The sequence below is a fragment of the Hipposideros armiger genome, unplaced genomic scaffold (assembly GCF_001890085.2).
Source record: "Hipposideros armiger isolate ML-2016 unplaced genomic scaffold, ASM189008v1 scaffold_166, whole genome shotgun sequence".
In the NCBI taxonomy this organism is placed as follows: domain Eukaryota; kingdom Metazoa; phylum Chordata; class Mammalia; order Chiroptera; family Hipposideridae; genus Hipposideros; species Hipposideros armiger.
The window spans coordinates 2609828-2621707 of record NW_017731516.1 but is presented as its reverse complement, the minus strand read 5'-3'; the positions used below and the strand labels follow the sequence as shown (position 1 = coordinate 2621707).

Genomic DNA, 11880 nt, shown 5'->3' with positions numbered 1-11880 from the left:
GAAAAACTCTATTAAGAAAGGAAACTGCAAAAAAAATATGAGAAAGCCTTTTGAAACCACATTAAATTGTACAAATTTAGGTGGTTTTGAATCTAGATATTTTTGATTTGTGAACAGCCAAGGCCATTCATTGTCCCATTATGGAGAACAATTTGGGCCTTCTCCAGGTGGGCTCTTACCTGTCCGCCCGAGCGCATCTATCTGGTTCCTCAGGGAGCCGCTGACTGAGGCAATCACGATCTGGTACTGTTCCCCGGCCTCCAGTCTGTGGAACGTGTGCTCAGAGATGTGCTTGGGGATAGTCTGAGACTCAACCTTTTGATTTTGCCTGAATGCTGACACTGTGTAGGAATCCACATCTCCCCCACCAGGAGTCCAGTTCACCGTTAGGCTATCTGTTGCCCCATTAGGAGAAATGTGAACATTTTTGACAGCACTAGGAACTAAAAGAGAAAAGATATTTAAAAGTCATAGGTTAGAGAATGAACTGTGGAAATTTCAACCAAAGTTTTTGTGCTTCTTATGTTCGGCATCTACTGAAAGAATACACATGGAAAAAATCTGGTATCAATTTGCCATCATCTTTCTCGGACTCTTCTGCCTAAGCTGAAGTCAGCGGGGAAGTTCAGAGGGACATCATGGCCAGTGAGTAGAAATGAACAATGCCAATAATAGAACCACGGGCTAGTTAGACTGTCTTGGTCTAAATCTTGGTTTTTATTTTCTAGCTGGGGAACTATAGACACATTACTTAACCTCTGTAAGTTTGTTTCCTCATCAGAAAATGGTAATGATAATAATAGTAACCAGCCCAAAGAGTCATGAGGCTTAAACAAAATGTATGTGTAAAGTGCTTTGCTGTGGTTTATGGGAAACTGTCAATAAACATTATCTATTATAGCAGTACTACTAATAGAGTTCCAAAGAAGTAATACCCAACTAACAGAGATATTTATACTTAATCTGTATGCCTCACAGCACCAGTTATTCACATCGATTCAACAGTATTTCTCAGAAAGCTTTTCTTCTTCTCCTACTTCATACTTTATTTTTGTTAATCCATCTTAGACAACATCGTTGTCACTATCAAGATAACCTTCTCTCTTCTTGCCATCTCCCTTTTATGCCTCCAAATCCTCCACCTAAGTGCCCAGCTACCCAACCTGCTAAATACAGTTGACCCTTGAACAACATGGGGGTTAGGGGTATGGACCCCTGCCTTTCTGCAGTTGAAAATGCACATATAATTTCTGACTTCCCCAAAACTTAACTACTAATAGCCTACTATTGACCAGGAGCCTTACCAATAACATAAACAGTTGATTAAAGCGTATTTTGTTATAGTATTATATACTATAGTCTTACAATAAAATAAGCTAGAGAAAAGAAAATGTAACTAAGAAAATACATTTAAGTACTATACTGTATTTATCGATACCACACGTTTACATTGTCTGTTTACAAGATGAAGTCTCTGTCAGTACCGTATTTTGCCGTGTATGATGCCCTCCTGTGCATAATAAGGCACCCACAATTTTGGCCCAAACTTTCAGGGAAAAAAAATCTTTTGTTTTAGTATTTTAATTCAAATTTTTATTTATTTACATTTAAGTACGTGTTTTTTGTATTATAAAGGAATTTTAGCATTTATTTTTTAACATATTATGGTACGAGAAATTTTATTAACAAATAATTACAAAACACAAGAACAGATACAAGTTACAAGAAATTTTATGTACCAGTAACAAATTTATGATATTTACTCATCATAGAAGGCCAAGAACTCTTAGTCGTTGCAAGTTCATCGTAAGTTTAACAAAACTGATTATCGTATTCTGGGAAACTATTTTGCATTTGGAAATCATTATTGATTTCTAGAGTTACACTTTTAACTCATAAGCATAAAAGAATTAGAAACATTTATATAGATATGGAATTAATACTACCCACGCATAATGTGCATCCTTATTTTTCCCTCACAAATTTGGCCAAAAAAGTGTGCATTATACATGGCAAAACATGGTATCTACATCACTATTGTCTTATATGACACAAAACACTCAATATTATCCATATTATTAACACTAGACATCAAAAATGAAAAGATAATGTAAAAAAAGAAATTCATAGTTATTTACGGGTATAATGATTCACACATTGATAATGAAGAAGCAGCAAATACAATTGTTTTATGGTAGCCTAGTGTAATCTATACAATTGCTTCACAGTAGTAAGAAAATCACCAAACTTTTTTCCAATACATTTACTGAAAAAAATCTGCATGTAAGTGGACCTGAGCAGTTCAAACCCATGTTGTTCAAGGACCAACTGTACACCACTATAATTAGTCAGATTCAAGAGCCATATTTCCAATTACCGGTGAAGCCCTCAATGAAGGCTGACTGCTGTACATCTCCACTGATGGTCAAGACAAGAATTTTATACTGACGCCCTGGTGTTAGGGAGGTGAATCGATACTCAGTTGCGGTATTTACAAGGTGAAAAGGAGGAAATACTTTCATGTCATTGAAGAGCAGTTGAATCTCATACTGGTCGACATCACCATCAGCTCGTGACCAAGTCACGTGAAGATCCTCAGTACTCTTATTCCGCAATGTTAGATCCTTAACGGGCTCTGGGACTAGGGAGCAATGTTAGAAGACACTTCAGGAAAGTGACCGATCAGAGTTTACCTACACAATCTTTATAAATCACATCCAAGGAACTGGCATACATCTCCCTTCCCCAAATAAACCACTTGAACTACTTCATGCATAATTAAACAAGAGAAGTTGGAAGCAACTGTTGAAATTGTAATTTTTTTTCCTGACATAAATCTTACATGCTAAATGTTGGTAGAATATAATTATAAAATGAGCTATGATATCGATCATAAAATAAAACAAAAAGTCTAGAACTTTAAATGTCACAATGCAGGAGGACAGGGAAGAAAAATGGGACATTTGGCCTTCTTGCTCACCCACTATGCTTGCTTTTATCGCCCAATAAATATTCTGTAATTATAGGCCATGGTTTGGATGTTAGCTCCAAGTAACACTTACTGGGAATATAATTTACTGATAAGTATTTACTCGATGACCTTCAAGTCCCAACCAACCATCAAATTTTGCAATCTTTCCACTTACTTGTTCTCCCATTCCCTTGTTCACTGGCTTCATACTGTCCACTTTTTGTACTAACAGTGACACTGTACAACCGTCCAGGGACTAGCTTAACAAATATACACTCATTTTCAGACTTGGGAATGCTTTTCGTTTGAATGAAGTTGTTTTTGTTTTTAATGGTGACTTCATAGTGATCAAAGTCTCCAGTGGCATGCACCCAGGATACCTTTAAATAGTCACTCCTGGCCGAGTTGCTAATACTGACTCCCTGGACCTTGTCAGGCACTGAAAAAGAGAACAGAGAACGGTTAAAAGATTTACTGATTTTTAGTGAGCAACTGATCACAGATGACAACCTGGGACAATTAGAGAAAATGAGAAGAGATCTATTGTATGCATTTAAGAGAAAAATCTTAGATGTTTAGATCACAAATTTCTGGAGGGGAAAGACTGTTACACTAGTTGGAGTGATTAAATGGATCTTTTTTAACAGAACCTGAGGAATTATTTCTAATCCTGTTGTTAGCCTACACAAAATGTCATGTACAAAATGGAACATTAAACATGATAACTTATGATTATTAGGAATGATGGCAATGATATTAATAATTCCAGGATACCTTGGTGATTCAAGACATGATAAAACATCACCAAGAAGAGCATAAACAATCCAAAAGGAACATAGAAGAAGAGAAAGCACATATGGTTAATTGATGTCCAACATCACTGGTGATCAAGGAAATTTAAGTCAGGGTCATGGCAAAATATCAGTTTACATCCATTTGGCAAAATTTAAAAACCTGATAAAACTAAATGTGAGAGACAATACTCATCCACAGGAGACTGTATGAATGAACTGATATATAGCAGCCATAATTAATTTCTTCTTAACTCAAAACACAAAAATGTGGATTTCTTGCCCTTAGCATTAAAACACAAAATGTGAATGAATCTTATCAATATACTCTTAAGTGAAAAATCTAAGTCCCAAAAGATTACATACTGCATAAAAAATGCCTTTTAAAATAATGTTAAAGCAACTAAAAATGTAAAAACCCATAATTTTAGGACTATATAAATAATAAAATATGCAAGATGGAAAGCAAGACAGATGAAAATAGAAGTCAAGTTGATGGTTACCTTGTGCTGGATTAGTGAGGTGGGAATCACGTGATTTGACATAGATTATTGCCAAGTTCCTAGTATTTATTTTGGTAGTTCCTTCTCATGTACACATTAAACTATTAAAAATTATTAATTGTCCAAATTAAATAAAATTAAGTGCCTAAATAAATAAATAAAAGTAGTAACTGATGCACGGCTCCCTCAATCAAGAATTTTGTGCAACTGTTTTGTGCACCAGTTTTGTGCACCTGAGGTTCCCCCCATAAATATATAAACAAATAAACCATTCTATGTATCCATGTTTTTTTCTCAATTTATCAATTGATCAGTCAATAAATAAATGCTCGTTAACAGGGACATTTTAAAATAAGGCAATTCTGTATTTAGAGGATAATCTTCAGGATACTCTAATTTTTCATTTGGGGCTGTATTTTAATTCAATAGTAGACCATAGATTCATTATTATTTGGCTCTAAGTGAATATTATCAATATTAATAAGAAAGCATTGGAAGGAGGTATGAACTTGGATTCAGGGTACTAAATTTCTATCCCAACATTAGTGTGTCCTCTAGGCCTGTGTGGCCTCTGTCTGTGTTTTTTATATGTTCAAGGACTTCTGCTCTGATCACATCCCAAGCCTATGTCCAAGCCTTGTCATCCACTTGCCCCCTAAACATGAAATGACTCAGAAATGCCAATATTTTGGCCTCTAAGCTACATTTTCCAATGATGCTTCTCACACCTACGAATTGTGTTACTTTCCTTTGTTGACTTATGCGTACTGGTTAGTTTTTGTATTAGAATAAATCTCACCACAGATATGCAAGGACAGGTATGCTTTCTTTAAGATATTTACCTGGAAACAATTGCAATGTTGCTAGAATTTAGTCATTACAGAGTTAAGGAGAAGAAATTCTGAAGTGACACTGTCTGCATGGGCTAAGAAAGGTAAATGATCCAAGCAATTTACTGAAGGCAAAGCAATTACTACAGGAAGGAACACCAGGCTGAATACCATGCTAAGTCAATAAGGGGCTCTCCAGGTGGAACTGGAGGTAATTTGTAAGACTGTCTTGCTACACGGTGAGATGATGTGATACAGAATTAGAAATATTGATAGTTTCACCCAAAATGTAGAACAAGAACATTAGAAAAGGAAAAGGGCATTGAGACAATCAGCCCAAATCAACAAGAGGACAACTCAGACACAACTCCCCAGGTAAACTGATTTGTCAGGGGTAATGGTTTGCCTTAATTAGTCATGTGCCAAATTCAGGTTCATGCTGGTAGAGTCAAGATGGTGTTTTGAAAAAAGTATCACTTTTCTTGCCTTTAAAAATAATCTTAGCAAAAGTGCTTGCAATATGAAGGTCATATGGATAGGAAACATTCATGAATTTACTCCAAAGGGAAGCAAGGAGTTAGTGGTTGGATGACATATCTTTTAATTTTAGGCTCCAAGTTGATCAACATAAAACACTGAAATAAGGCTGTTCTGTAAATGGAAATCTGCTTTTCAGTCATTTTTGTGCTTGTCAATATAATTACACTTTAGACCATTTGACGGTAGGGAGTATCTATCTCTATATCCCTGACTAGTGTTTTCAGGGATAGCATGCTGTAATGGGAATAGCACTGGGGCTAAGTTGAGCTTGATTGCTGGTCAACCATGTGATCTCAGATAAATCAGTTTCTCTCTGGGGCTTTATGTTTAAGTGAGGGTGAGATTAGATTATTCTACTGACACTTTAAATGCAGCATGATGTAACAATGTCAATCAGTGGTTCTTGAACCTTTTTCAAGTCACAGATACTATGAGAATCTGATGAAAACCATGCACTCTCTCTCCCACCCAATGTACATACCTTCCATATCCCCAACAACTTTATGAACAATGTCAGGGATTACTACATTCCTAAAGTTGGCCCACAGAGGACAAGGCAAAAAACACTAATCTAAAGTGATGCCTGATTTCTCATCATCAAACATTTACTGAGTGCCGATTAGGCTCCAGACACTGTGCTAGGTAATAGGATGATGTTAATTGTCCCAGATCTTCATGGGAAACTGACATTTTTAAATGCAAATATCAACACATAGCTCAGCAGGAAAGATTTGACAAAATATTAATGTCAACTTTAAGCAGAAATCTTCTATGTCAACTCCAGGAAACCTAAGTACATACATTAGGGGAGCGCTGGGGCTCTAAATTTAGTTCTTTCCTGCACAGGGTAGACCTGGCGCTCATTGCTTTTGCTAAGACTTGGTTCCTGGTCCCAGAACTATGAAGGTTCACATTTTCACCTTGAGTGAAAAAACGAGGAGCAGGGATCTTGACCAACAGACATTTCAGGAAGGATTTCAGGACACAGAACTTCTTAGGCTTTGCCATCATTTAGAACTGGGTTTCAATCTAGGATCTGAAATGCACTGTCAACAAGTTAAATAGTTGGGCAAGTGACTTAAACTTCCTGAGCCTTGGTTTCCTGACCTGTAAAATGGGATGATATCAACAACTACCTCAATTGGCATTTGTAAGGTTTACCATATGGAAAGCCAGGGTCTAGCAACCAAAAAGTACTCCCTAAACAGAAATACTTATTACTGTGTTTGAAGGTCATATGAGTTGCAGCCATGAGTGGTGCTCATCTTACTCTGAAGGTAACATCTGCTCACATAAAGAGCTTCTTGGGTCAAATTAAGAAGACTCCACAATAATTCTGTGATCTCAATGGCTTTTGAACTTATCATTACAGAATTGTTGCAGATGTATGATGCCCCGAGCCACATAGCCAGCTGGCTCTTACAGAGCTTGAACCTCCTGATAGGCTTACCTGTCCGCTCTTGGCTGATGGAATGATTTTCATACTTGCCACTCCTTGTAGTTATGGTCACATTGTAAAGGCGGCCTGGGGTGAGGGAGCTGAAGGAACATTCGCTGACAGACTTGGCAATAATGAGGGACTGAACCACCTTGCTGTCATGAGAGAGCGTCACTACGTAGTTATCCACATCTCCGGGAGCTGGCAGCCAGGATACGCTGAGGTAGTCATTACGGCCAGAGTTGTTTACCGTTACTCCACTCACACTGGAAGGGACTGTGATTTTAAAAAGGGGGAGAATATTTTTTAAAAGAAAAGCACAGTGAAAAGTTTGAGTCATCCATCATCGTCAGCAAAAACAGTGTTGACTCAGGAGATCTAATCTGATTACCTAAGAGGTCAGGGAATTGCTGTGGAAGCTGAGTCTTCTTAGAGCAGAAGGATACCCAAAATAAAAATGCAAGGCGGCCTTTTGGATGCTTCATAAATACAAGGATGCCTCTACTGCATTTTTACGGTGTTGCTGTTCATCAAGTATGTTAAGTGGAGGCATTCTTAAGTAAATGTGTCTTTAGGTTCCTTTTGTAGGAAAGGGAGCAAACATAACAATCCAAATGAATTGGTTGGAATCAAACTCATCAGTAAAGCATGGGTGTTTGAGAGACACAGTGAAGAATGCAATAGCTTTTCTAAACAGCTTAGATTTTGAGATAGCTTTGATCTTCTTGTTGATGAAGTTATTTATTTCTAATAACTAACACAACTACAGTGGTTGAGTTTTCCCTTTGCAAAGCATTTCCTGCCCTCTAGTGGCAAAAAATAAAGTCAAACACTTAATCCTGGAAGCACCGTCTGGTGGTGATTGGACCAACTGTGGGCAGAGAGAACTATTGTGGAGAGAATGGGCTTTCTGATGTCAACCATATCGTTTGCTTATTTTAATTGGGGGTTAGTGCCACAGACATTTACTGAGAACCTACTTTTTGCCAAGTATACAAAATGAAAAAAATGTGGATGCCTTTAAGGAGCTCCCTGGCTATAAGTAGCCTGCAAATTACTCACTGGGGTATTGAGTAAGAGTCGTACTGTGTATCAGAAATAAGCACACAGTAAATAGTACTGTCAATAGTGTATCATATAATCCTACAGTATATATGAACTGCACTATTGTTTTCATCATTAATTGATTAACTTCAGCTAAATATTTTCATATTGTTGTCAATATTAATACATCACATATAATGGATGGGATTTGGCTAGATGACCTCTGAGAATCCTTCTAATCTAATATGCTCTGACTTTGTGATTTAAGCCCCAAAGTTTCTTTACCCTTACAAGCACTTATCCATCACTAAAAATTATAAACAGCACCCTACTGAACAGCTCTGCTAATGCTGTTCCATGTATATGGACATTTGCTAGATATAAAGTTGAACTTCTAGCCATAATATTTATGCAATGATCCCTCCCTCCCTTCCTTTCTTCATCCATTTAACCATCTGTACATCCCTTCTATGCTCTCAAAAGAATTATGTTTGTTTTTTAAAACTGCTAGAAATATTTGCAACTATTAACATTTTATTAGAAAAGATACAATTATCAAAAGTTTTGCCAAAAATATAAATTCACATTTAAGAAAAAATAGATATATTGGGTTGTCGGAAAAGTCATGACATATTTTTTTCTATGTTTTTTGTTGCAAAAATGCGTCATGACTTTTCCGACAATCCAATAAAATTTGTTTTTCCTTTAGAATGAGCATTTTCTCAGGTTAGAGTTAGATTTGTTAAGCATATCTTATATCTTTAATTTAAAATATTTTTCCACCTCCTCTAGGCTGGGAGGGCTTATATGTTTGAACTCTGTGGAAATATAAATGAATGAGAAACCTTTCAAAATTATTTCAGCATTGACCAATATTTCAGCAATTTGAGTAGATGGTGATCATTATCAAGGCTTTAGCCAATAAATTTTTTACAATATAATGTGTACAAAATTTATTAATACAAGCACCTCTCAAATAGTATCCCATTTTTTCTTTCTCATGATAATGTCTGCACTCAATGTGTTTGAGTCAAATAACTCATGTTTCTGTTTATTCATATTGCCCTGTTCCTCAAAACTTTACTATCATTCTTCAAAGAATTTCTTGTCTCCTTTTTTTTTTTTTTTGCACAATTTTGTCATAGAATGTGGGTCAAATACTGATCTCTCTGTTAAAATACAGGTATAAAAATAATTACAAGTCCAACTTATTTCAAATGATGCAGGTACCAAGTTATTTTAGTACATCCTAGTAAGCTGGACAGCCTTTGTGTTTTAAAATCGGAATTAACTTGTATGGCAGAGTCTGACTAGTTGTTCACCAAACCATTTCCTTTTCACACAGTTAGGCTATATTTTGCAGCCTCTCCTCCAGTTAAAGTGTAGCCACATATGTGTGGTCTTGCCGGTGGAATGGGGGTGGAAGTGATGTATCTACTTCCAGGTCTGGTAATCTTCCTTTTCCCCATTACCACTATTTTCTGGAGAAATGGAGAGAGAGTTCTGAGGGTCTAGAAGAAGGGAGAGCCAACCAATAGAGTTGTCCAATCAGGAACAACCACATTGTACAATTACGTAAGCAGGAAGTACTCAGTCTAATTTGACTAATACAACTGCAACTCACTGGGACATAAATGAATACAAGGTCCTCCTCAACTCCTTTCCTCAATTTTCTTATTTCTCGTCGCTACTCTGACACCCAGTGTTGGGGTGGAATATTGGGAATAGACTAAAAAATGGAGGCTTAGAGAAATAAGTTAATGGCAGAACTAGGACCAGTATTTAGGCTTCCTGATTCCTAAGCTAAGCTTTTCAGTTCCCCACCCCAATTATGTTACATCGATCAATGGTGTCAAGAACCACTAAAAGAGAAGAAAGAATCAGGAAAAATGAGGCAGGCCACAGTGTCAGTTGCCACAAAATGAAAAAAAAAGGGATTATATCAGTGAATTTCTACCAAAATTACAAAATATCCTTTTAGTGACTTAGTTACTCTTCTGGGAGAGTTAATGAAGTTTATGTTCCTTGGGTTCATTAGGTAGATGAGACTCATGATTTAATAAGTAGATGAGACTCATGATTTAAAAAAGAGACATATCTATGATGCCTGCAGCTGATACGCAGAATCTGAGCATTAAAGATACAGAAGGAGGAGCCTGAAATCCAACTTAATGTAATGATATAAAATTAAGTAGGCAAAGTCACTGACCTGATTCTGAGTTCATTAAAAAATATCAAAGCTTCTGTTGGACTTATTTATTTTTCTTTCTAAAAAACTAGATGATAAATTTTTATATTGTTTATTTATGTTCTTCCTTTGCATTATGTATAAATTATATTTCCTTTTTTGGTGCCATGCCTCTGTCTGACACATATGACCATAGGACAATTATTTGTTTACTTAGCTCTCTGCCCTATTTAATTAAGGTCAAGAAACATTGTTTAGGTGGTGTACAATATTAAGCACTTGTTTAATGTTGCTCATGAAAATACATGTGATTTGGGAATTTTATTAGCTCAATTTGTGACCATAGAAGTTGGAGATCAGAGGTAATCACTTTACAAATTATATAAATGTCTAACCAATATGCTGTACACCTGAAACTAATATAAAATAATACTGAATGTCAACTACCATTTAAAGAAATAGTCACAGGGATATAAAGTACAGCATAGGAAATATAGTCAATAATATTATAATAACTATGTACAGTGTCAGGTGGGTAATACTCACTTTGTCATGTATATAAATGTCTAATCATTATGTTGTTTTGTATACCTGAAACTAATAAAAAAAATGAAGCTGGCAACCATTTTGTTTCTGTCTTGAAACAGGACTATGAAAGAGAGTGGACTATACTTTTTTTAAAAGTCTCTTTACTTGTTTATCTTAACTGGGACATAAGTATTTCAAAGTAAATCAACTGAATGAGGGGATAAGATTAGGCATCAATGACTATCATGTCATCACAAAGGTTTTTCTAGGGGTTGTGATATACATATTGGAGATTTTAGAAAATTCGGAATTCATTCTCTCCTACCCTCATCCACCCCATAAGGTCCATTCCTGGGAGAGCAACATGTATCATCTGGATGGTACTGAGACTTGGCTTTCAAGAAGGTGGGAGATAAACCTGTTTATAGAATGTTTTAAAACTAGAACCCGGGAGGATCCAGGTGCTCTTCTTACCCGTCCTTCCTTCCGCGACCACTTGTCGGGAAGAGATCCCTCCGCTTACAGTCGTCACCACCACGGAGTAGAAACTGCCTGATTTGAGGGAGTGGAAGCTGTATCTGCTGGTCTCACTGGAGACACTTTCATTTTTGATGACCACATTTTCATGGATGAGTAAGACTTGGTAGAACTCTATGTCTCCCAGTGCCCGGGTCCAGGTAGTAAACAGGCTGCTGGTTGTCCCTTGGTTAGCCACCTGCAAGGCAGTCACTTGGGCAGGCACTGAAACACAGTAGACAGAAGAAAAAAACAGACACTTAGTCACCCTAAGGAAGTGGAACAAAAATGAGTCACCAATGAAGACAGTCTTGAAAATGCTAAATATATATGTTTTTATATTTTTGCTATATACCCTCAGCTCTATTTCCTGTGGCATATGGCAAATTATTCCCCAACAGAGACTCTACCATTATGAAAAAAAGCTGCCTATATGGTAAATCAAAATTATTTCAGATACAAGGATGAGATGACACATGCTTATTAAGTAGTTTTGATTTAAAATTTTCAATGAAAGGCTGCTATTTTTGA

General features: G+C 36.5%; 1 protein-coding gene across 1 annotated transcript in view; it reads right to left on the bottom strand.

Annotated features, from left to right (window-relative positions):
* PTPRB (protein tyrosine phosphatase receptor type B) overlaps positions 1-11880 on the bottom strand; it is a 123413-nt gene that overhangs the window by 49882 nt on the left and 61651 nt on the right. Inside the window, exons 10-14 of the mRNA XM_019651766.1 lie at positions 11308-11574; positions 7086-7349; positions 3147-3410; positions 2378-2641; positions 180-443 (exon numbers count right to left, since the gene is read on the bottom strand). Of these exons, the coding sequence (XP_019507311.1) occupies positions 180-443; positions 2378-2641; positions 3147-3410; positions 7086-7349; positions 11308-11574 (1323 nt within the window). The remainder of the gene's footprint in view (positions 1-179; positions 444-2377; positions 2642-3146; positions 3411-7085; positions 7350-11307; positions 11575-11880) is intronic.